At 47.9% G+C, this 26,682-nt stretch overlaps 1 protein-coding gene across 3 annotated transcripts in view; it reads right to left on the bottom strand.

Moving 5' to 3' along the window:
* Positions 1-26,682, bottom strand: part of Dpy19l3 (dpy-19 like C-mannosyltransferase 3) — a 72,031-nt gene that overhangs the window by 41,874 nt on the left and 3,475 nt on the right. For 2 of the 3 annotated variants that reach the window (XM_027430297.2, XM_027430298.2), the window contains exons 3-6: positions 23,951-24,084; positions 3,747-3,837; positions 2,484-2,605; positions 1,026-1,171 (exon numbers count right to left, since the gene is read on the bottom strand). In XM_027430297.2, coding sequence (XP_027286098.1) covers positions 1,026-1,171; positions 2,484-2,605; positions 3,747-3,837; positions 23,951-24,084 — 493 coding nt within the window. The remainder of the gene's footprint in view (positions 1-1,025; positions 1,172-2,483; positions 2,606-3,746; positions 3,838-23,950; positions 24,085-26,682) is intronic. The other variant, XM_035449288.1, reaches the window with a different exon arrangement.

The raw sequence follows: 26,682 nt of genomic DNA, 5'->3' as shown, positions 1-26,682 counted from the left end.
AAATTTAAAAATTACAAAGAGTTTGGGACATAGTTTAGTAGAAGAACACCTGCAGGGTGAATACAATGCCATGGGTTCAACACACACACACACACACACACACACACACACACACTCTCATACACACACACTCATACACACTCTCACACACACACACACACTTTCAGTCACATTCTCACACTCACATACATGCACTCACACACACACTCATACATACACTCACACACACACTTTCACACACAGTCACATTCTCACACTCTCATACATACACTCACACACACACACACTCACACACTCATACACACAGTCACACTCATACACACAGTCACACACACACACTTTCACAGTCACATTCTCACACTCACATACATGCACTCACACACACACTCATACATACACTCACACACACACACACACACACACACTTTCACAGTCACATTCTCACACTCTCTCTCACACACACACACTTTCATACACACACACTTTCACACACAGTCACATTCTCACACTCACATACATGCACTCACACACACACACACACTCATACATACATACACTCACACACACTTTCACACACACACTTTCACACACAGTCACATTCTCACACTCTCACACACACACACACACACACACACTTTCACACACAGTCACATTCTCACACTCTCTCTCTCACACACACACACACACACTTTCACACACAGTCACATTCTCACACTCTCACACACACACACTCACACTCTCTCTCACACACCTCTGCTGTCATTTAGCTGTGCGGAGATGAGCTGTGTGGCTAAAGAAAGCCTGACCACAGATCGAGTGGCTAACGACTGTAAGGATGGGCTGTGGTGCGATGCTCCTCGCTTCTCAGAGGGAAATCTTCTCAACAGGGCTTTCTGTCTCACGACACAAGAAAAGCCCTCTCAATCCAGGAAATGCGCACTGGCTCACCAACCACACTGTTCACAGCCACTCTTCACTCTCACCCAAAACCAGGAAAGGACGAAGAGCAAACGGGGGCAACTCACCTGTTGGTGACGTACCAGAGAGCCGCCAGCAGTCCTGACAGCCAGGTGCCGCTAAGGAGCCAGCTGGTCATATAAAGGGCTGCCACGTAGACTGCTTGGAGCCCGAAAAGAGTGTAGATATAAAAATAAACAGGTTCTAGATACTTCTGTAAAAGGCAACAATAAAAACTGATCATCAGGGCTGGAGAGATGGCTCAGAGGTTAAGAGCACTGACTGTTCTTCCAGAGGACCTGAGTTCAATTCCCAGCAACCACATGGTGGCTCACAACCACCTTGAATGAGATCCGGTGCCCTCTGCTGGCCTGCAGACAGAAGACTGTATACATAATATATAAATAAAATCTTAAAAAAAAAACAAACAAACTGATCATCAGGGCAGGGGGTGCAACTCTGTGGCAGCCTATTTGCCTGGTGTCTTAGTTACTTTTCTCTTGCTGTGAAGAGACATTGTGACCATGGCAACACACATAAGAAACAGTTTCCAGGGCTGGAGAGATGGCTCAGTGGTTAAGAAGAAACAGTTTCCTTTGGGTGCAGTTTCAGAGGGTGACTCATGGCGGCAGGCAGGCTGGAGCAGGTAACATTAACATAGTTTTGATTGGCTGAGGTTTTACTTTTTCCATCTTTGGGCATACCGGGGCAAGTACGGCCTGTTTCAGGGTTTATAAGAGCTGTCCTTTTTTGTCACTGACTTGGGACACTGTGGGGCAAGCTCAGGCCTCAAGTGTGCTTTCCTTGTCTCTGCTATCAGGGGCAGTCTTGACTAATGGCCCTTTGTTGAAAAAAAAAAAAAAAAAACTTGTTTACTCTTTAAAAAATGAAACCTTGATCCGGCTATAAAATGGGGGAAATTTAGACCTCTCAAGGGCAGCTGTCTTTCTTCAAGCTAGCAAAAGAAGATACAAAGGAGACCTCTAGACAAACCAACTTTGCCTAATCTGCCTCATTAACGAGAGAAGTGGTCACTGTGATCTGATAGTGTTATGTATTTTTTTTTTTTAAATCATAAAGACCAGTGGTGGCGCACGCCTTTAATCCCAGCACTCGGGAGGCAGAGGCAGGCAGATCTCTGTGAGTTCGAGACCAGCCTGGTCTCCAGAGCGAGTGCCAGGATAGGCTCCAAAGCTGCACAGAGAAACCCTGTCTTGAAATCCCTCCTCCACAAAAAGATGTCATAGAAAAAAAACAGGTTAGTCAGGAATGGTTACACATTTTTAAGTGAAACTACTTCTAAAGCTTGTAGACTGCATGCATAGTATATAAGCCAGGAAGCATCCACTGGTGAAAATAAATAACAGTATTTTTCAGGATTAAAAAAGCAAAACCATGGAAGCCCGTGGTGACAACTGTCTACAAATCAGCAGAAACTGAAGACCACAGTGAGACTTCCACTCTGACCAGCGCAGGTGAGGACCTTCCTCAGACACTGAGAATCCAATGAAGAGACTGTTACATACCTGTATGGGGAGAACTCTATATAAAACACTGAGGAAAACCTCTTGGTAAATATTCATTCGCTGAAGGAGGTTAATTGTCCTCATGGATTCAGTTTTATTATCATAGATTAAGCCATGAAAACCTAAGGGTATTTGAAAAAAAAAAAAAATCAAGAGGAAAAAATCACAACCACGCCTCTCCATCCATTCAACACAACGCATACACTATTCAGTATTTTGTTGAGAAAACAACTGACTTCAAAGTAAACTGCAGCACTATGGTGACAAAGACAGCGTGACGGTAAGTTAAAAAACAGACGTGTAGGACAACGGGAAACAGCAAAGGACCCAGCAATAAACCCATGCAAAGACGGCATCCCAACTTGACGAAACATCGGAAACGTGTTAGAAAAAAAAAAAGTGGCTAAGCGGTGGTGGTGCACGCCTTTAATCCCAGCACTCGGGAGGCAGAGGCAGGCGGATCTCTGTGAGTTCAAGACCAGCCTGGTCTACAAGAGCTAGTTCCAGGACAGCCTCCAAAGCCACAGAGAAACCCTGTCTCGAAAACCAAAAAAAACAAAAAAAAAAAAAAAAAAAAAAGAAGAGAGGGTGAACACATCCCAGACACACCCAGACACAGATTGTGGCTGCTGTAAGAGAGCTCGCTGTTTCTTGTGCTCCAAGGTGAAGTGTGGAAGGTGTTAGGAGCTGTGGGGATTTCACTGCCCTCTGTTTCTTGGGACACCATCTGCCTCCTTTGCCTCTGTTTCCCTCTTTGAAAAGTTGAGAAGACAGGTTGGCTCCAGTGGGGCCTTGAACGGGGTTACAATCTGATAAAATAAAACCAGGGGCTATGGGAATGGAGAGACGGCTCAGGGGTCTTCCAGAGGACCCCAGCTTGATTCCCAGAACTCACATGGCAGCTCACAGCTATCTCTAACTCCAGTTCTAGGGAACCTGGTCGTCTCTTCTGACCTCCACAGGAACATACCAGGAACACACACAGTACACGAGACATTCATACATTTAAAATTATGAGCCGGGTGTGTTACTCATGGCTTTATCCCAGCACTGGGGAGGCAGAGGCAGGAGGATCTCTGAGTTTGAGGCCAGCCTGGTGTACAGAGTGAGTACTCTACCTCAAAAGAAAAAAAAAAAAAGAGCACAAACGCATGCACACGCGAGCGTACGCGTACATACACACACGCACGCACGCATCAGTGCAAAGCAGGCCTTGACTGATGGCAGAGAAGCACAGCCCCCAGAGGCAGCAGTTACCAGTACCTTGCAGGAGGGTCGGCGCCTGCAGCATCTCCTTGTAGTATGAATAGTACAGTCCGCACTCTGTCCTGAATGAGATTTCTCGCTCTACTTCCTGAAACAAAGTGAGAACTACTGGGTTTACTTGACCTAGTTCTGTTGAAACACCCACCGTTACCATAGAAACGAGATGCAGAACTACAGAACTTGGGAAGGGAAAGAGACACTCTGCAAATTCCAGAAGTCTCGACACAGGGAGGCATGCAGGCAATTGCCTGCAATCCCGGCAGCAGGAGGCAGAGATAGGGGGATCATGAGTTCAAGACTGGTCTGGAGATTATATGAAGAGATCCTGCCTCAAAACCGCCAAAAGAAGGCTGAGGATGCTGATGCTGGGGGGACAGGCCTGATGTCCTGGAGGTGTAATTCCGTAAGAAACCGTTTTTTAAAACCTGACAGAATTTGCTCCATTTAAGTGGGCATTTTCAAAGTTACACACACACACACACACACACACACACACACACACACACACACACACACAAAACTCTCAAAAATCACCCCAGACCCAAGTAATATTAACAATAGCTCAGAGCCTGGGGGCTGGAGAGATGGCTCAGCAATGAAGAGACTCCAGACACACTTTTAAAAGAAAGTATTTAATCTATGCTACCACAGACACCTTTACACCAGTGTTCCGAAAGCCAGGTCATAGAGCTGAGATCGCTCTGTGAAAAGTGGTGTCGTGCACGTCACCACAGGCTTGCATCCCACGCACCTTGGGTAGCCAGGTGAGGCCATGGACACGCACCACTTGCTGCTAAAAATCCTCATTTCAGCTCTTCTTTGCTCATCTCTGCCTGCCATGAGCCATTCAAAGAGTAATAAGCATTTTATTAAAAGAATCGTTTATGGGCTGGAGGCCTGCTCAGTGGTTAAGAGTATTGGCTGCTCTCGAAGAGGACATGGGTTCAATTCCCAGCAAGCACATGGCTGCTCACGTCTGTCTGTAACTCTGGTTCCAGGGGGATCTGACGCCTCCTTCTGGCCTCTGTGGGCACTGCACAAACATGATACACGTAGAAACACGCAAGGTACACAGTCATACACAATAACGTTTTTTTCTTTTTCTTTTTGGTTTCTTGAGACAGGGTTTCTCTGTGGCTTTGGAGCCTATCCTGGAACTCGCTCTGGAGACCAGGCTGGCCTCGAACTCACAGAGATCCGCCTGCCTCTGCTTCCCGAGTGCTGGGATTAAAGGCATGCGCCACCAACGCCCAACACACAATAACATTTTTAAAAAATAGTAATTTTCTAAAAGGGGAACCGCTTGGGCTATTTATCTTCAGACATGTAAATTAATGTGTTTCTTCTACCCATCCTTTAAAAATACTATGAATTCGGGCCAGTGAGTAGGCTCAGCAGATAAAGCTGCTAAGCCTGACAATCTGAGTTCCATCCCTAGGATCCACTTGGCAGAAATAGAAATCATACTCCCATAAGCTATCCTCTGACCTACACATGCATGTACACACACACGCGCGCACACACACACACACACACACACACACACACACACACAGAGAGAGAGAGAGAGAGAGAGAGAGAGAGAGAGAGAGAGAAATGCAAAACAAAAAAATAGAGTAAAATATACAAAAACTAAGAACCCACTCATGTGCCTATGGAAAAACCACTAATAAAATATTACTAATAACTAACAGTGTGCAAACACAAGCTGTTGAGATGGCTCAGCAGGTAGCCTGCCATGAAGCCTGATGACCTGAGTTTCATTCCCTGAGCCCACACAGCTGAAGGAGAGAACAGACTCTTGCAAGAGGTTCTCTGACTTCTGACTGCCATAGAGGTGGCACAATACAACACACACACACACACAAAGAAATTTTATAAGAATGTCAAAATATCCAACTATTGACTCTAAGAAACTATTAGCTGGTATTTACTCCTTCTAGAAACATGTGAGGACAAAGTTTATATATTGAATGTGATTTCATAGCAAATAAGCGTATCCTGGGGAAGTCAGGCATTAAGGAAGAGAGGGGAGGAAGAGTGAGGGAGAGGGGTGGGAGGGACGGAGGGAGGCAGACAGAAGAAGAGGACGACGAGGAGGAGTCTTCTAGGCAGCGTGGCTCAGGTCTGTAGTTCTGGTACCCAGGGGGTAGAGAAAGGATCACAAGTTGGAAGTCCAGCCTGGGCTACATAGTGATACTTCATTTCAAAATAAAAGTTTAAAAAGGGATGTAGGTACACGCCTTTAATCCCAGCACTCGGGAGGCAGAGGCAGGTGGATCTCTGTGAGTTCAAGGCCAGCCTGGTCTACAGAGCGAGTTCCAGGACATCCAGGGCTACACAGAGAAACCCTGTCTCAAAAAACAAACAACAAAGGGCGCTACAGACACGGAAGTTCACACTAGCCTGGCCTACACATGGGTTCTATCCCTGTAGTGCAAAAGCCCCACACATCCCTCAGCCTCAGCACCCCTGCTTTGTGGAGTGGACTCTGGGGGCCAGCGCCCCCGCCTCCTCAGCTTCCACAGTGGTGCTGACTTCTCAGTAATTACCCCAACCCGGCCATCCCCATCTTTGTGAACGCAGGCTCTGTTGCTCTTGATCATGTAAAACCAAACTGGTACTCTGTGTTCCTGTGCTGTTCAAACTCCCACTCAGGCAGATAACCATGGAGACTGCCTATTGGTGTTAACTGAGCAAATACTAGCTTTTGTCCGTGCAAGAGAATGAAACGAAAATAAACCCACATTAAGTGTAATTACACTCCTCTTTTCTGCCAGCTGCCTCCCAGTGTTCACAGGGGACTAACTGCCTTCACAGGGAACTCTGACTCCCAGTGGGGGAGCCAGCTCAGTCATTCACATCTTTGGCTTCACTTCCTATAGGATTCTAAGAATTAAAAAAAAAAGTCTTAGAAAGATGGGGTTATTCAAAGTGTAAAAAGTAGAAAGCTTTCTTACGCCTTCACTCCTCTTTACTACACCCAGAGCAGTAAAAACCAAAGGGGGATCTAATTAGTAAAAAACGCATTCAGACATGATTAATTGGTAATCTTGGCACCAGCTGTCTAGAACCAAATGCTATCCCTTTATTAGACAGACACTCGCAAGTTTTACATCTGCTTCATGCTAAGACAACATCTGCTTCACTCAAACGCTTTCCCAGTTCTACGGCAATTTATACTTTGTCTGGTGGTTTGGGCCAATGAAAGTGTACATCAGTAGAAGCCACCCTCGGCAGAATGCAAAGCGGACAAATATTCCACAGTTTAATTTGCATAGGTTCTGAGGGGAGAGCAGTATTTGGTAGAAGAATTTAAAAAACGTGTCTGAAAATAATGACGGAAAGAACAAAGACAGATGAACTGGATTCTTTTTTAGGTGTGTGTGTGTGTGTGTGTGTGTGTGTGTGTGTGTGTGTGTGTGTGTGTGTACACACGCGCACTCCCAAGCACAAATCCGCAGAGCCAGCAGAGGGCGTCAGACCTCTGGATGCTGGAAACTGAACTCAGGTCCTCAGCTCTTAACCTCCAACTCACCTCTCTAGACCTGTGAATCTGCATCTCTAAAAACACTGCAGCAGTAGCTTGGTTAGCAATTTAAGTACTCAAAGGGAAAACACAGTTCCTGGTCGGTACCCCAGGGGTGTGCAAGCAAGCTTCTGGCCATGCCTGAAAGGTTAGCAGCCCCTTTGAGACAAATGACACCCAATTCGGGTAGACATCAAGCTCATGTCTTAAAATTTCACATCAGTAGCTTTTGTTAATAAAAAACTGTCCCCCCCCACCCCCCAATAGTTAAGCTGCTGGGAATGGAGAAGCCAACGACGCATTTACTCTCTGCAACGCTGTTTCAGAGTTAGACTAACAAATCATCTCCCCGAGATATCGGGAGTTGAAGGGAAGACAGCTGTGCAGAAAGCCGCGCTGGGAACCATGCCCTTGGCAAACGTATTTACGGCACGTCCATGGTTTATTGTCTGGTTAAATTCGCATCCATCTGTTAGGATGTAAGGATTCCTGCCCCAGAGTTGATTAAAGCTGTGACACGTGACAGCTGACAAGCAGCGCTGGTGAGAAGGTTAAGTCGTGCAGGCTCTACCAGCTCGCACTGGGCCTGCCCAGAAGCCATCAGCATCTGTGGATTAACCCCGGCTACTCCAGAGACGCCTCGCTTTGAAGAAGCCTGCAAATTCCACAGCATGGAACCTATAACGGCAGGCATGCTGGTGAAACACAAGCCCGAGGAAACGGCCTGGGAAGAAGGCAAGAGAGCCGAGCATGTTTGGATGGTGGACACACAGGAGATCTGAGAATCAGCCCCAGACCCAAAAGAACAAGAAGGGACAATGCACAGTGAACTAACGAAAGGGTTCCTGGCAGCTCACAAGTAAGTCCAGTTCCAGTGGATCCAACCCCTCCTCTGACTTCCACCGTCACCAGGTATAAAACACTCACACATAAAAAAATAACTAAAAAAAAAAAATTAAGTAGCTGGGTGTGGTGGTGCACGCTTTAATCACAGCACTTGGGAGGCTGAGGCAGGTGGATCTTTTTGAGTTCCTGGTTTGCAAAGCGAGTTCCAAGCTAGATGGGTCTAATATAGTTTAACCCTGTCTCAAAGAAAGGAAGGAGGGACGGAGGGAGGGAGACTGACAGACAGAGTGGTGAGGAGGTGTCTGTGCAGAGGTCAGAGGTAACCGTGGGCCACGTGGACACCTGAGGGGAAGGTCTGCCAACCGTACAGAACCAGGCAGGACGGCATGGCAACCTGTGTGCAGATGGAGGCAGACGAAGAGCGGGCATTGGGGTCAGGAGCAGGAAACGGAGGCTGCCTCTCCTGCTCCCACAGGTGACACAGACTCTGGTCCTGTGCTTGAGAGCTAGGAAGGGGAAGTGTGCAGAGGGGAGTTAGGAGTTTGTTTTTACACTAGACTCGAAAAGCATGGGCGATTTATACTTTATTTAGACACAGAGTCTCACTGGGAAGCTCAAGCTGGCTGGCACTGAGCTGATCTTTGTGCTTCTAACTCATGTAAGGATTATAGACACGTACCACTATGCTTACACACACACACGCACGCACGCACAGACCCACCCTTATATAATACATAGGCATTGTAAACCTGAAGATTTTTATTTATGTGTCTATGTGTCTGTGTGAGTGTATGCCACATTTGTGCAGGTGCCCACAGTGGCCAGAAGAAGGCGTCAGATCCCAAGGAGCTGGAAATCAAAATCCAGTCCTCTGAAAGTCCGGCCCTTTGGGTTTTAAAAGGCTTTAAAAAAACAAAACAAAACAAAAAACCCTGCAGAATTCAGTGGTCCAAGTGGATCACTGGGTGAAATAAGGCAGCCTCAGAAAGGTAACTAGTGCACGCATTCCCTCACATGCAGGAGCTGTCCGTACGGCACACATGTGTGAGAGGGGGAGCACAAGGGTAGCTCTGTGGGGTGGAGGGGAGGGGTATTGGAGCGAAGGGGAGCAAGACAGGACGGGGTAAACGGACAAACAAAACCAGACCAAATATTTCAACTTTTCCCTCATATGCAGAGTCTTAGATTTTCAAAACAGACATAGTCATGAAAGCAGGAGCAGGAAGGAGACGAGCAGGGACAGCAGAGAGTCACGGGAGGCGAATGGAGCCAAGTACAATGACAGCATGTTTGACATTTCATAATGAAAGCCACTATTTATACGCGTTTTTAAAAAATAAAGGAGCAAGCCGGGCGGTGGTGGCGCACGCCTTTAATCCCAGCACTCGGGAGGCAGAGGCAGGCAGATCTCTGTGAGTTCGAGGTCAGCCTGGACTACAGAGCGAGTGCCAGGATAGGCTCCAAAGCAATACAGAGAAAGCCCGCATTGAAAAACCAAAATAAATAAATAAATAAATAAATAAATAAATAAATAAATAAAGGAACAAAGCTGGGCTTGCATTAATGTGTCTGTAGTGACAGACGGACAGTCTGTCTCAGGACGGTTACCTTCTGCACATGGTACGTGTTCAGGAGTGCGATTTGCTCAGGGACTTCATGTAGGGTCTGCAAGAACAAGACCTTTCAAAGCCTTCTGGTCTATCCCAGTCAGACATGAAGTTGTGAGCTACAGGTGTGGGAAACACCATGGCCCGGGAAGACCAGGGCTTTGGCCTGCTGCATCCGAAATGCCCGCCGGTGGCCCGCTAAGGGTCTCGATCAGGGGATACCAGAGTGGGGTCCTCACTGGGAGCCCCCGGCACGAAGATCTTAGAAATGAAGATGGATAGAAGAGACCTGGGGTCTCAGCCAAGAAGAGGTTGGAGGCTGAGGGTCAGCCTTAGAAGACCCAAGGGCTCAGCTGCAGAGGCAGCAGCCAACTCCCAAATGTGTCCTGCAAGCCAGGACAGGATGGCGACAGACTAAGTCCAAGCAAGGCTGGGTAACTACGCTGGATTTAGCATCTGGGAGATCACTGGTCATCTCACTAAGCGCCTTTTTAGAGCAGGGCTATGAACTCAAGCCCAACTGGAAAGGGTTCCGAACAGGGCCTATGGGTAATTAAAACGAGACAGCAGCTCAAAAGGAAAAGGGGCACAGCGGACACGCCCCCCAGACAGGGCGGAGGTGAAAGCGTCATTTGCAGAGGTGGAGAGAAGCCAAAGGCTCAGCTACGGGCACAAGCAGCAGTCAGGCGCAGCGTGAGGCCTTGCCCTCCAGTCCACAGGCGGGATGAGGATCCGAGCTAGGAGCTGGGTCTGGTCGCACACGCTAACCTCAGAGCTGCAGAGGCTGCGCCCAGTAGGCGTGCAGTCATTTGTGCTCAAACTCGGGGCTGTGACAGCTCCAAGACGCCCGGCGTCCAGGGGTCCTAGGTGGAGTGAGTCGCCCTTTTCAGCTCTCACACACAGATGAAGACAGAGGATGAAGAGGATGGGGGGGGGTCAGTGTAGCAAGGACTCAGTTGTGACGTTAGCGTGGAGAAACAGTGGCGTCACTCAGTCCTTTGAACCTCAACCTTCTCTTTCATAAAATACAACACACTCTATGAGGAGGAGGGCTTCAAGATTTCAGGGTATAACCTATATGTCACGCACACATCCATGTGTATAAACGTGCTTCCTCCAGGAGCAATGCTTCAGCGTTGGCCAGGTCTGTGTTCTCAGCCACTGCATAGATGCTAAGCCACACAGGAGTACAGGGGGTGGGGGGGTGGTGGGTGGGGGTGGGGTGGGGTGGGCAGTTCTGATGCCGGCACTCCAACAGCTTCATAAAATGTGTTCTAGAATGGTTTGAATACTATAGGAGTACTTGGTTTTTTGTTTGTTTTTTAAGCGTTTGTATGACGACAGCTATGGCTCAAGAGTGGAGTGCCCACCTAGAACCTACCAGTGTGTGTGTGGGGGTTGGTTCAGAAGTAGATCATTTCCCCAACAGGCAAAGAAAGCCCTTCCTTGCATCCCTAGTTCAGGGGAAATTTCTCATTAAAATAAAAAATCACAGGGACTGGAGAGATGGCTCAGAGGTTAAGAGCACCGACTGCTCTTCCAGAGGTCCTGAGTTCAATTCCCAGCAGCCACATGGTGGCTCACAGCCATCCGTGATGAGATCTGGTGCCCTCTTCTGGTGTGCAGATATACACGGAAGCAGAATGTTGTATACATAATAAATAAATAAAATCTTTAAAAAAATATCACTAGTATTTTTAGGGAGAAGAATCGGCCAAGTATTTCCTATTAAAAATACAGAAACTGTTTTTTCTGGGGCCACACTTGGCGATTGCTACCTACCTAGAATAGAATCCACTTTGCTCTAAGACCTCAGAGTTGCACAGACAAGCCACCTGTGAAGTTCTGACCTGCTTCTGGGTTTTAGTTTCTGTATTTCTATTTCATTCCGTCCATCTCAGTGCTTTGGTGGATGAGGCCACACTGGAAGCTTCCATTTTAACCAAACATTTGCCTGTTTCCCACTCTGCTTTTTAGCTGTACCCTCCTGCCGGATGGTTCTCTTTCTAATTCCATTCATTTCTGGGTACTCATGCTTTTTCTATACGATACTGCTACCTAAAGCAACAAAACTCTGCACACTGCTTTGAAATGCATCTCTGCTTTCTAGATCTCATTTCTAATTTCTAAATATTCAACTTTTAGACACTTACCTGCAAAGTACCAGGCTCTGGGTTCAATCCTCAGGGGTACAACCAAGTGAAAAGGAAGGAAAGGGAATGGAAGAAGGGGGAGGGAGGGAATGAAACTTTTAAAATTACAAGTAGCAAAGATGTTTGTTTTGGTTAGCCTGAATTTTCATTTAAAGGAATGTATGAATCAAAGAGACAAGTGTTATTTTATCCTGAGGCAGGAACCAGGGTGCTTACTTTTCTGGGTGAGTAAGGTCTATTTTGTCTGCTAAAAACAAAATAAAACAAAAACAAACTCTGGGGAGCCAGAGAGACGGCTCAGCAGTCGAGAGCACTTTCTGCTCTTGTAGCAGACCTGGGTTCAGTTCCCAGCGCCGACATCTGCAGGCTCACAATTGCCTGTCACTGCAGTTCCAGGTGATCCGTCGCCCTCTTCTGGCCCCTGGGGGCATAACACTCGTGTGTGCCTGCATATACACACACCTGTACATGTAACTTAAAAATAAAAGTCTGCTCTTCCAGAGGTCCTGAGTTCAATTCCCAGCAACCACATGGTGGCTCACAACCATCCGTTATGAGACCTGGTGCTCTCTTCTGGTATGCAGATATACATGGAAGCAGAGTGTTGTATACATAATAAATAAATAAAATCTTAAAAAAATAAAATAAAAACAATAAAAATCTGGAAGTTGGAATATGGTAGTGCACCCCTGTCAGTTTGAGGCCAGCCTGGTCTACAATATGAGTTCTAGACCAGCCAGGAGTAGAGAGATCCCGTTTCAATTTGAAAGAAAAAAGAAAGGTTTGGCTATATTTGATGCACCTGTGCTCATGCCTTTTAAGTTCTGCTTTTGGGAATACATCTTTGATAGTGTCTGTTTTCTCTCTCCCTCTCTCTCTTTATCCCCTTTTCCTCTCTCTGTTTGTGTCCTGCCTTCTAATTAGGAAGGTTTATAGGGTGACCTTTTCAACTATGACGACACAGGACAACTTGTCCACCTCAGTGTATTACCTACTGACACTCTGCAATGAGTAACCACGTCATATGCTGGGTATTCTCTCCCGTGCTTTTGAGTAGTTCTCCTTTATAACAACACCTATGGGGGGGGTGTTTTGGGACAGTATCACCATGGAGCCCAGGCTGGTCTTGAACCCAGGTCTCTCAAGTCTCCTATTTCCACTTCCTCAGTGCTAGGATTACAGGAACCCAGATCTATCTGTTGGTTTATCGAGTTGTTGTTTTGAGACAGGCTCTCATGGAGCCCAGGCTGACTCCAAAATCTCTAGCTGAAGATGTCCTTGAACTCCTGATCCTCTTGCTTCCGCCTGCCACTGCTGAGATCACAGGTGTGCGCCACAACGCACGGTTTATATGATGCTGGAGACAAGCCAGGGCTTCTGCATGCTATGCAAGCCCTCCACCAAAGACCTATCTGCAGACCAACTACCATTTGGAATAGTTTGCTTCTAGCTATAAGAGAGAATTCAGGATGTCTCCACTGCCTTCCTCTCTTTCTCGTATGTTACGCTACGAACACGCCATTACTGAGTCATATCACACAATCACTACACACGTAAGCCTGCGCCACTTACATCCAATACACTCTGTGATGTGACGTTATGCAGCCTTGGTCCTACAGTAAATAAATACGAGTTCCACTGAGAGCATTTCTGACACTCCTTTCTTCTATTCCACATATATTTATTTGGTTTTTGAGATGAAATCTAGCTATATAGCCTCTGCCTTGAAACTCACAATGGAGAGCAGACTGACCTCTATCTGCCTGCTTCTGCCTCCCGAGTACTGGGGTTAAAGGCCTGCCCGGCCTCGGTCACTGTTTTAAAATCTGTCTAAAGGCTGGGTTAAGTATTTCCTCTTTCAATTTCTTTAGTAGCTTGGAAATAATTTCCCAGGATAATAAGTGCTTATATAATGACTGGGGTGGTTGGAATAAGAATGTCCCCCACAGGCTGATGTTTGAATGCTTAGTTAATAGGTGACATTATTTGAAAGGATTAGTAGGATTAGGAGGTGTTGCCTCACTGGAGTGTGGCCTTCTTGGAGAAGGTATGTCACTGGAGTGGGCACTGAGGTTTCAAAAGCCCATGACAGGTCCACGCTCTCTCTTTGGCTTGTAGCTCTCAGCTGTTCTAGAGCCACGCATTCTGCCACGTTCCCTGCCGTGATGATAATGGACTAAACCTCTAAAACTGTAAATGAGCCCCCATTAAATGTTTTCTCTTTAAAACGCTGCCTTGGTGATGGTGTCTCCTCGTAGAAACAGAACAGTGACTAAGACGATGCCTTTATATATGACGAAATGAGGAGGTTAACATGTAAATCGCTTATAATATTCTGTAAGTATCATTCAGAATTGATTTGTGTGTGTGTGACAGGCTAATACGCACCACTATTGTAAGCCTAGATTAGCTCTAAACTTGAGATCCCCTGCCTCAGCCTTTTGAGTGTTGGCATTATAGGTATTGTACCACCACACTCAATTCCACTCGTGGCCCCTGAGTTTCATATGGGATTATGAAAAGTTAGAAGCGAGATTAACCCACGACGCCCCCCCCTTAGGTCATGTGATCTGGAATGCGCACTGGTTTCTTTATGAAGTCCTGCAATCCACCTCCCCCGTCTTCTCACTCTCTGAAACTGAGGGGCTGTGTGAGCCAATCACGCTATCACTTAGCTATATCCCCAAGGCTAAGTCTTACAATTTCACACTGTCCTATACTTTTTATTCTTCTGTGCACGCCTCATACACACAGAGTTCAGTAGACCACTTTGTAGAGTTGGCTCTTCCCCCCCCCTTTTAAAAAAAGATTTTATTTATTTATTATGTATACAATATTCTGCCTCCATGTATATCTGCACACCAGAAGAGGGCACCAGATCTCATAAGGGATGGTTGTGAGCCACCATGTGGTTGCTGGGAATTGAACTCAGGACCTCTGGAAGAGCAGCCAGTGCTCTTAACCTCTGAGCCATCTCTCCAGCCCCTCTTTCCCCTTTTTACATGGATTCCAGAAATCAAACTCTGATCATTAGGCTTATGTCCAAAGTGCTTCCACACACCAGGCCATCTCTGTCTCTCTCTTTCTCTCCCTCTCCCTCCCTCCCTCCCTCCCTCCCTCCCTCCCTCCCTCCCTCCTTCCTCCCTCCCTCCCTCCCCCCTCTCTCTCCTCTCTCTCTCTCTCTCTCTCTCTCTCTCTCTCTCTCTCTCTCTCTCACACACACACACACACACACACACACACACACAGTCTCACATATCCTAGGCTGGCTTCAAACCCGTTATGTAGCCCAGGGTAGCCTTGAACCTCTGATCTCCCTGCCTCTTCCTCTCAATTGCTGGGATCGCAGGTCTGCTCTGCCTCATCACATTCTCAAGGTGTTACTTCAAGCTAACGGTTTTGTGGTTTTGTTGGGTTAACATTCCCTGGGACCACTGATGTCCTTTCAGTTTGGATACCCAAATTTCCCTTTATCCTTGAATTTTTAGGGCAACAAATTTCTGTGTCACCCTTTCCCTCCTCTTTTGTTGGGACAACAGTGTGGTATGTTTGCTAATCTTCGTCTTCCCTGGCTACCTCTTTCCCGCCAACACTTGCTTCTTCCATTCGCATGCCTGTCCAACTCTGTCTCTTCCCACAGTTGCATCTGTAGGGCGCTCAATCCTGTTTGGTCCTATTTTCTGTTTCTTTTCTAAATTCCGTTGACTCTGTTTCCTTTCCCTTTGTGGTCCTCCTCTCTATCCCTTTGAGAGCTGGATCGGGGCAGGGTTTCTATTTCCGTAAAGGGACATCATGACCACAGCAACTCTTATAAAGGAAAACATTTAATTGGGGCTGACTGACAATTCAGAAGTTTGGTCCATTATCGTCCTGGCAGTTGGCATGGCGGCATGCAGGGAGACGTGGTGCTGGAGAAGGAGCCGAGAGCTCTACATCTCGCCTCTCAGGCAGCAGAAGCAACTTGTGTTGCTTGAGCAACTTGGGTGTAGCCTGAGCAAAGGAGACCTCAAAGTCGGCCTCCCCAGTGACACACTTCCTCCAACAAGGCCACACCCACTCCAACAAGGCCACACCTCCTAATAGTGCCACTCCCATGGGCCTCTGGGGCCATTTTCTTTCAAACCCCCACAGTGGGCAGGAATAATTGTAGAAGACCTGTGTCCATATGGAGGCTTACAACCAGGTAACTGCAGTTCCAGGTGATCTGATGCCTGGTACAGACAGACATGCAAGCAAGCACTCATACTCATAAACAGAAATTAAATTTTAAAAAGTCTATCTTCCAAACTGGCAAATACTTTTTACTTTGGGGATAGTCTCACTGTAATTGAGTCTGGCCTTAAAGCTCTATTCCCTTGCCTTAGCCTCCTGAGTGCTGGGGTTACAGGCCTGTACTACTGTGCCTGGCGATTTGTGATGTATTTGGTCTCTGTCTTCAAGTCTTTGCTATCAACTTTGGCTGGCTTCTTCTCCCTTTTTCTCTTACTCTACTGTTTCACAACCTTCTGCTAGCTCCTTCTGGGTCACTAGTCATTGTGAATATACCTGACAAGTTCTTTCTTGATCAGTTCTTCCATTTTTATACCTGGCAAGTTCTTGATCATTTCTTTCCAAAATGGCTGTGGTGGGGAGAGGTGAGGAACATACTCAGACCAGCAAAAATGGCTTTAGGATAGAGGTTACTTCTCAACAGTGATTTCTTAGCCTGCCCTGGGGGTGCAGGCCTTTAATCCCAGCACTCAGGAAGCAGAGTCAGAGGTAGGGAGAAAATCTGAGTTCAAGGTCAGCCTGGGCTACACGGTGGGTCCCAGGCCAGCCAGGACAACACAATCAATAATGATTTCTTTAGTTTTCCTGAGTTTAGTGAACAGTGATTGGCATTGTCAGGGCTGTTCAAACCGCAGGTCCTGGTCTACTAAATCCACAGTGGGCAGGAGAAGACCTGTCGTACGGATATGGTCAAACCCTGGTAGGGCTCCTTTCAAACTGCCCAGATGCACAGCTAGGAAAACGGCTTTGTGGCTCCTCGTGCCCATTCCCACGGCCCCCATGGGTGGTCATCCAGTACCTCAGGCACATCTATACACACTGCAGCTTTAAAGGAGGGCCAGCTGGAGAGCCCTCGCTCAGCACCTTTTACTCTCCTCTGGGCCTAACCGGATTTGCCTGGAATTCGGATAATAGGCTTCTTAAATTCAGGAGATGCAAAGTCTGGGGCACAGTGTGGCAGAGTAGCTTTGCATGCACAAGCCTTAGAAGGGAGGGAGGGAGGGAGGGAGGGAAAGGAGAATCCAGCTCTCTTCATTTTCCTTAATTGTTCTGACACAATTTCAAGACGAGTAGAAAGTGACATGTTTTTACTGCCACTTTAAAGTGAGAAGTTAAGTAAGTAATTTTGGGAATTTAATGACACAATTAGAAACAATCTAACTCTCCAAAATTGGGGCACATTCAAAGAGTGAAATAAATAAAGAGTATACGCATGTCAAATCCGCTGAATTCCATAAGCATACATTTTAAATCTAATAATGGTGCAAGCTTGGTGAAGACATGTCACTGTGTAAAAAGTGTATGACGTGACATCAGATATGGCAAACTGTACATATGACATTAGGTTTGCCAGGTAAGACACATATGCAGGCAGGATGAAATGGAAGGGAAAATATTTGTCTTTGGTGGTGACGGCAGAAATGAAACCCAGGCATGCACAGACTAGCCAAACGCTCTACACTAAACCACATTTTTATCTTCAATTGTGTTCCTAAGTACAACCTGTTCAGTCTCTATAATGTTATTTGTGTGTATGCTTTCAGGCTCGATCATTTGGTATTGATAATCAATCGGTATGCCCTTCCCTATCTATAACAACAATTAATAAAAAAAAAACATGATTTTAAGCATCTGGGAGGGTTAAAAGGAAAGGGAAGGGAGAAGTGATGTAATTATAAACAAACTAAAAGTCGTAGCGATATTTTTCACCTGCAAGTCTGTTCCACCACCACAGTGTAACACGTATGCCAACAACAAATAGAGCATAAGAAATGTTCAATAAATAGAAGCATCATGGCAACATGGCTTTCCCATAGCCTTTTCGACAGCGATCATTAAAATGCACTGGCTGTCCCCCACTTGCCAGGACTAACAACACCCCCTCGGTCAGCCAAACTAAGCTGCTCCTTCTGATCCGGCTCCGGCCAGATCTTCCCAGCAGCCGGCTGCCTCCCAACTCCTCAGCCTTCCCTTCCTGCAACCCCAGAGGTCCACATGCTTTAAACACGGCTTATTTACTTAGCCCCACTAACGCACTGGGCTTTAAGGGCAATGCCCTTTTGGTTTGTTCTGATTATGATAAAGGACAGTAGAAAAAGCAGGCTGCATTTTAAAGGCCAATTTAAAGCTAAGGTGTTTACTGAGGAAACAAGGAAAACCATAAAATGTACCAGGCACACTACAGACATTCAACATAGGATATGTATTTTTTTAATCTGTAACGTTTAAAGTTTCGTGCCAAGGAAGATAAAAGCACAGTGACTGAACAGGAGGACATAAACCCTCTAACCCACACGAGGCTGAGAAGGGGTTTGAAATAGATTTTCTATACTGCTTAAGCCAGTATCTTTCCCTTCGGTTTCCAAGTTGACGCCTGCAGGTTCCCACTTTTCAAACTCTGACACTGCAAAGAACACTCCCACAGTCACTTTGAAGGAGACTGTCATACAGTCAAGGTGAGCCTGGCTTATTCTCAGAGTTCCAGTGAAGTGACTGAGGTGACACCATCGTGTCCTCATCTTACCCAGACTCTGTGTCTGTTCAGACATGTCTCAGCCCCAAGCACCCCTGACGACCATCTCCTCTTGGGCAACACTTGAGATTTTCCATGACCCAAACCATAGCCCAAATGTGTCAGCAAAACATCTGATGTGTTCTGGCAAAAAAAAAAAAAAAAAAAAAAGCTACAGTTCCCCTGGCCCACGCCTGACAATGACGTCATCGTGGCGTTTGCTTTTAGAAACGCTTTACCCCTGAGCTTTGGGGCCAAGAGTTCTTTGGGGCAAGAGCCTACTCTTCATTGGCAACTAATAAAGACCTCAAGTTGGCCTTCTATGTATGGCAGTCCATGACTTTCTCAAAAGGGCTGTTAACACCAGGCCATGGTATTGAGGTGTATACTTGTAACCCCAGCACTCAAGGATGAGTCTGGAGGACCAATAGCTGGATGTTATCCTAAAATCAAGCAAAAATTAAACCAGTAGGGCTGGAGAGATGGCTCAGAGGTTAAAAGCACCAACTGCTCTTCCAGAGGTCCTGAGTTCAATTCCCAGCAACCACATGGTGGCTCACAGCCATCCGTTATGAGATCTGGTGCCCTCTGCTGGTGTGTGATATACATAGAAGCAGAATGTTGTATCCATAATAAATAAATAAAATCTTTAAAAAAAATTAAACCAGTAGATCATATGGAACACAGAAACTCAACACATGAGCTCTTTATCTTACAAGGAATTATTTTTGGTATCTGAATAATTAACAATTCCAAGTACTCAAAATGAAAGTATTTTCACTGAAAAATAACTTAGTACCAAGAGTACTTGCGCACACCTTTAATCTCAGCATTTGGGAGGCAGAGGCAGAGGCAGAAGGATCTCTGAGTTCCAGGCCAGCCTGTTCTATAGAGCGAGTTCCAGGCCCGCCAGGATTACAGAGAGAAACCCTGTGTTGAAACAAAGAGGAGGAGTGGGGGAGGGGAGCCGGGAAGACTGCGCTCAGTTGTAGCCTCCACAAGACAGGGGGTGGTGGGTGGAAGAAACCTGTTAGAGGATATGCCAGCTTGTGGCTTCCCAGATGGCATCGGAGGCTCAGAAAGGGGCTGTCCAGGCTTCTCCTTCGTTCCCATTCTACACACTTCTGAAACAATCTCACCCACACATCTACAAGCTGGTAACATGAAAATGTCCGTTTTTCAACACAGATGGAGTGCTGCCTTCGGAGCACAAATCCAGCTTCCTCAACTCCCTGTCTTTGGCACGATGACTCTGAAAGTGCCTTCAGTATCAAAAGTCAGCTGGCGGTGGCGGCAGGAGAATCCTGAGTTCAGAGCCAGCCTGGACTACACAGTTGAGACCGCGTGTCCTTGGAAGGAACTTCCAAGCTCCAGAAATCAAGAATTCGGCTGTTCTCAGCCCTCTGTTCCTGGAAGGCAGCCCTTAACTCCTCAGTGACCAGTGTCCTTTCTCTAAAGTCCCCATCTGACAGCTGCTGCTGCTGACTCAGAATGGGCCGCTTGTTTGTACAAAGATGACTCAGGACATCAGTAAGTCTGGCCAATAACTAGAAGGTGAGAGCCACCCGGTATCAATGTGACCTCTGTAGGCTGCAGACTGTGTTCAGCCGTGGCCAACGTTCCGCCAGGTAGTTTTTATTTTTATGTCAATTTGACACCACCTAGTCCTTATAAAAGACAGAACCTCAATTAAGGAAATGAGCTCAGCAGACTAGCCTGTGGTACATTTTCTTGATCCATGTGGCAGGGCTCAACTCACCGTGAGAGGCGCCACCCCTAAGCATACAGTACACGCCAGGAGCCTCAGCAAGCCACCATGAGTAGGCCAGTGGTCAGCACTCCGCCATGGCCTCTGCTTGAGAGCCTGCCTCCAGATTCCTGCCCTGGCTTCCCACAATGACGGACCGTGATATAGACAGACACACAGACTGAAATAAACCCTCTCCTCCTCAAGTTGCTTTTGGTCATGGCATTTCATCACAGCAAAAGAAACCCTAGACACTTGTCTATATGGGGCTTAGGTGAGCTGTCCAGGTGAGCTGGCATCAAACCACACACTGCCACACTGTGCCAAGAGAGTACTTGAACCTGAGCTCACGAGGAAGGGTGGTGGATGCTTGGGGCGTCTTTCCCTTTAGCTGATTCTAGTCTGTATCTTTCCAGGACGCGTGCCCCTGAGCTCTACAAGACATTCTACCTAACGGCTCTTCCTGGACGGCTAGTGGGCACTTCAGAATGTATAGCCAAACACTCAGAGGTGACAGCCACTTGGGGACTCCTCAGTTTGAGACTGGCTTTTTGAAACTGGGTCTGGCTGTCACCCTGGCTGGCCTGGACCTCTGCAGACCAGGCTGGCCTGAAACTCAAGACATTCAACTGCCTCCCAAGTGCTGGGATTAAAGTGTATGCCATCACCACCCAGCAGCAACTGGAGTCTGCAGCCAGGGCGGTTTTGCCGAGGGCTAGTTCTCAACCTGGAAAGTCTGGACTAACGGTGGTACCTGGAGAGAAGTCCCTGTGCCTCGGAGAACTGCATGGTGCAGTCTGTATTGTCACAGGGAGTGGTAGAAGCATCCAGCCAGCCACCACACTGCTCACAGGAGACACTGAGCTGTCACTATCTTTCTGCCCTGTCAGTCACCCTCAATAAAAATGGCAAAATGTGCCCTGTCAGTCACCCTCAATAAAAATGGCAAAATGTCTTCCAAATCAACTTCCTAGAAAATTCTGACTCCACTGTCTTCTCTCCAATTCCTTCAGGGAGTGCAAACTCGAGTTCCCCAGAGAAGGCACATTGGAGTGGAAGGTTTCACAGATCAGAGCTGACCAGAAGCTCCACGCCTGTGGGGAAACGGACGGCTGCAGACCCACAGCCAACTCATCTCGTCTCAGTCATTTATCCCCAACCTTGCTACCCCACCTAAGACGTCTGTCTAGCAGGTGAAACTTTTGGCAGGCCCTCACTTAGCAAACCACTAGCTTCTCCAGATTCAAAACTAAGAATGTCATCAGACAGCATCTGGAACCCACAGCAGAGATCGCCCCGCTTTGCTGTAACCCATGTCTTCGGTTTCTATTGCTGTGAGAAAACACCGCCACCTCACGCATCAATCCATCATGAAGGGAAACCAGGGCAGAAGCTCAGGGAAGGAATTAAAGCTGAGGCCATGGAGCGGAGCTGCTTAATGCAAACTCAACCTGCTTTCTTACAGAACCCGGACCACCTGCCTGGGGACGGCACCGTCCCCTCCCACGCCCATCATCAATCAAGAAAATGCCCCAGGGACTTCCTGACAGGCCAGGCTGACGGCGGCATCGTCTCCAGCGAGGTTTCCCCTTCCCAGATGACTCCAGCTTGTGTCAAGTTGACAAAAAAACTGAGTCCCCACCAAATTATTTGGGCAAATGCTCTGATTTAGGATTCCTCCCATCTGTGACCACAGAAGTTCCCATAACCTCTCCTCAGCAGCATGACTCCGTATCCAGGACATGCTCAACTCACATTTGGCTCAAAATAAACAATCTCTCATTCCCTCTGGAGCCAGAGCTGTGCTGTTTTTGGTTTTTAACAGCCCCTTACGCCTCCTTAATATGCTCACGGATCTGGCCCCAGGCGCGGCCTCCCCGGTGACTCTGGACCTGCCAACTTCATTCCCACTTTGGAGCCACGTCCCTGCGATGGCATCTACTCCTTTTTTACCACGTAGGTCCTGGTTTTCACGTCTTAACCCCTGAGGGCTCAGCTTTACCCCGACTCTAAGGAGCCCCTAGTCACTCATCGTCTGCTTTGATTTTTCTTTCTGTTTTTGTCCCTCTCATGACAGTTAAACCTCCTTCCATGCCGGATTCCCAGGCCTGGAGGAGGGCTGGCGCACAGAAGATAATCGCTTATTGGATATCCTAATTGGATATTCAGGTCTCACAGAATCCACTGAACAAGATTAACTCAGCGGTGGGCTCAAGCTTTATTCTGCCCTCCTCAATCCATTCTCCACACCGCAGCCGGAGACGTAGAGCAGGGAGCAGGGCTCACCACAGGCTCAAAGGCCATTCTGTCTGACAGGAGCGAGCACAGTCCCGTCACCATCAGCTGTGGCCACACTTAGTCCACCCTTTCCCCCTCTGTTCCCCAGCCACGCCGCACTGCTGTCGGCCCACCCAAGTCTCCCCTGCCCCTGGCCTTGGCACATGTTTCTCCCCGATCGCATCACCCCCCCACCCCAACCTCCGGGTCTCTTCCTTTGTTCACCCTTCAGGATTCCTTACCTAATACGTGTAGAAAACCTTCCCTGGCCCTCCGGTGGGCTTCCTGAGAGCTCTGCCCAGCTCAGAGCACAGATTCTGGGTATGTGCCACCATCTGAAGCCGTCTCCCCACAGGGAGGAAGGGTCTTGTCTCACTCGTTTGTCCCGACACCGCTAAGCACAGTGCCTGCTAAGCACTGCAGTTGTCTAGTTGTCTAGTACCTGTTTACTTCTTTAGTGTGCTAAACAAGCTGAGGCCTTTGTTAGTCTCTCCACTTTCTCCACAGGATTTTGTTCAGTGTTACCCACAGAACGACTCAACCCTATTGAAAACATAGCACAGTGACCACTGCGACCCACGGAAAGCCAAGGGGGCCCAACCATCCTGATGGTGGAGAATGGTTCTTGAAAGATATGAGCAAGGGCAATCATAAACTTTAAACAGCTTAACTTAGTGCTTTGCAATTAATTATATGACTCCTTTCAACATGTCTTCCTGGCACACTGTCACTAGCATTTAACTTTGGCTACAAAGTCCCATGGGGCATTTCAGCCTTTATTCAGAATAAAGATGTTAATGTTCAGAAAGAAACATTATATAAAGGGCTGGAAAGGTGGTTCAGCAATTATGTGCCCAGGCTATCCTGAACTCTCAACTCTCAACCCTTCTGCCTCTGTCTCCCTGGTGCTGGGACAATGAGGGAACCACCACCATGAGTGAGAAACTCATTCAATTATACAAACTTTGATGGACAAGTAAGTCGTTTTATCCTTGAGTCAAACCTTTTCAAAATCCGGGATTCTTTTCGTCTGGGGGGAGGACAAGGTCTCACGTAGCCCAGGCTGGCCTTTGAATGCTTGCTCTTTCTTTTGTCCACCTGAATACTGGGATTAAAGATATGCACTACCATGCCAGGATAAGAACATGGTTAGATTCTCTCTCGTGGTTAAACTGTGTGGTCTTGGTCATCCACTTACAGGGTTAACTACTGGGGAAACAAATGAGCAAATCATGTAGTAACCGTCCAAAGTAGCCCATACCTTAATATTGGAAAACCACAGGTCATTCTCATGCAGGGTAGCCAGGTAGACAGACGTAAGAAGTCCAATGCAAAGGGCCACGATTCCACCAACCACAGACGACAGGATCTTCCAGAACCTTCCAGAGGCACAACCTTTTACAAAAGTGAAACACATCAAACAGGAATATAGAATTTGGGGCGGGTGAGACATTGCCATCGCTAAGGCCACTGGCTGCGCTTGAAGAAGGCCTGAGCTGGTTCCCAGCACCCACATCAGGCAGTTCCCAGCTGCCTGTAATTCCAGCTGCAGGGACCTGATGCCCTCTTCTGGCCTGTGCTTATAGGTACAACCTATACACACATAGACACACATAGACACATGCGAAAAATAAAAATAAATTTCACAGAAACAATATAGCACTGACCATAGAACAAACAAAATACAAAAAAGGACAAATATAGCAGATTTTAAGGAAAATAAGAAAGGATGAATATTCTAGTAGGGACATGGATAGTCAATGGAAAAAATGGCCAATAAATGTAACAGACAGAAGAAAACATGTTAAAATTCATTCAAATTCTCTAGCATTGACAAAAGAATGAGCTGGAACTTTAAAAAATTCTTGTTGAATATGAAATTTAAAATTGCTAATACATGAGCTGGGGGTGTAGCTCAGTGGTGGAGCCCCTGCTTAGAATCCCCCAGTGAGGGGCTGGGGCGTGGCTCAGTGGTAAAACACATTCCTAGAATCCCCCAGTGAGGGGCTGGGGCGTGGCTCTGTGGTAGAGTTCCTGCCTAGAATCCCCCAGTGAGGGGCTGGGGCGTGGCTCTGTGGTAGAGTTCCTGCCTAGAATCCCCCCCCAGTGAGGGGTTGGGGGCGTGGCTCTGTGGTAGAGTTCCTGCCTAGGATCCCCCACAGTGAGGGGCTGGGGGCGTGGCTCTGTGGTAGAGTTCCTGCCTAGGATCCCCCACAGTGAGGGGCTGGGGGCGTGGCTCTGTGGTAGAGTTCCTGCCTAGAATCCCCCCAGTGACAGTAGAGGCCTAGGCCTGGGGGCGTGGCTCAGTGGTAGAGCCCCTGCCTAGGATCCCCCAGTGAGGGGCTGGGGGCGTGGCTGCTGTGGTAGAGCCTGCCAGTAGGATCCCCTGCCACAGTGAGGGGCTGGGGGCGTGGCTCAGTGGTAGAGCCCCTGCCTAGGATCCCCCCCAGTGAGGGGCTGGGGGCGTGGCTCAGTGGTAGAGCCCCTGCCTAGGATCCCCCAGTGAGGGGCTGGGGGCGTGGCTCAGTGGTAGAGCCCCTGCCTAGAATCCCCCAGTGAGGGGCTGGGGGCGTGGCTCAGTGGTAGAGCCCCTGCCTAGGATCCCCCAGTGAGGGGCTGGGGGCGTGGCTCAGTGGTAGAGCCCCTGCCTAGAATCCCCCAGTGAGGGGCTGGGGGCGTGGCTCAGTGGTAGAGCCCCTGCCTAGGATCCCCCAGTGAGGGGCTGGGGGCGTGGCTCAGTGGTAGAGCCCCTGCCTAGAATCCCCCAGTGAGGGGCTGGGGGCGTGGCTCAGTGGTAGAGCCCCTGCCTAGAATCCCCCAGTGAGGGGCTGGGGGCGTGGCTCAGTGGTAGAGCCCCTGCCTAGAATCCCCCAGTGAGGGGCTGGGGGCGTGGCTCAGTGGTAGAGCCCCTGCCTAGAATCCCCCCAGTGAGGGGCTGGGGGCGTGGCTCAGTGGTAGAGCCCCTGCACTGTATGACCAACATGGCAAGAGAGATAAATGGTAACGGAGCAGAAAACTGCTTGGGAAATGGCCTGGCTAGTTTTTATATCAACTTGACACAAGTTGGATTCAGATGACAGGAGGGGACTTCACTTGAGAAATTGCCCCGGTAAGATTGGCTGTAGGCCAGTCTGCAGTTCCTAATTAGCGACTGATATTGGCAGGCCCAGTCATTGTGAGCTGTGCAGCGGCTGGGTCCTGGGTCCTAGAAGAAAGCAGGCTGAGCCAGCCCTGAGGAGCACACCGGTGAGCAGCTCCCCTCTGTGGCCTCTGCCTCAGCTCTGCCTCCAGCTTCCTGCCCTGCCTGAGTTTTTAACAACTTCCTTTGGTGATGAACACTGCTATGGAAATGTCAGCAAAACAAACCCTTTCCTCCCCAAGTGGCTTTTTTTTTCTTATTCAAAATCATTTTATTTAATGAAAATGATAACTGATGAGAAGTTAGTTCTGAAAACTTAACAGTAACACAGGCCTTTAACACACACCAGCAGTCTGGGCACTCAGGAAGCAGGAAATACACTGTCACCATCACCTGGGGGACAGCCTGGGCTACATAAGAAAACACTATATAGTTTCCAAGTTGCTTTTGTTCAGGGTGTTTCATCACTTCTTTCGGGCTGGAGAGATGGCTCGGGAATTAAAAGCACTTGTTGCTCTTACGAAGGACTCTGGTTTCACTCCCAGCACTCACACGGTGGCTGAAAGTGTCTGGAACTCCAGTTCCAGGGAACCCGATGCCCTCCTTCTGCCCTCCGAGGGCACCAGGCACGTGCACAGGGCGTACTTATGAAAAGGCTGAGGGCATGGTAGTGGCAGAGCAGCACCTTTCCAAAGGGTACATGGATCTTACTCGGTTTTGTAAAGCTACATATGACCGCATGAGGGCAACCGTGTGGAGACAGCGACATTCAGACAGCAAGATAAACACGGTCATCGTGCTACTCTCAGGATGAGGAGGTTGGTGAAGCAGTGTTTCCTTCTTTTTTTTAAATT

This window comes from Cricetulus griseus, chromosome 9 (assembly GCF_003668045.3).
Source record: "Cricetulus griseus strain 17A/GY chromosome 9, alternate assembly CriGri-PICRH-1.0, whole genome shotgun sequence".
Classification (NCBI taxonomy): Eukaryota; Metazoa; Chordata; class Mammalia; order Rodentia; family Cricetidae; genus Cricetulus; species Cricetulus griseus.
The sequence above is the reverse complement of the archived record's forward strand: the minus strand, read 5'-3'. Positions and strand labels throughout refer to the sequence as shown.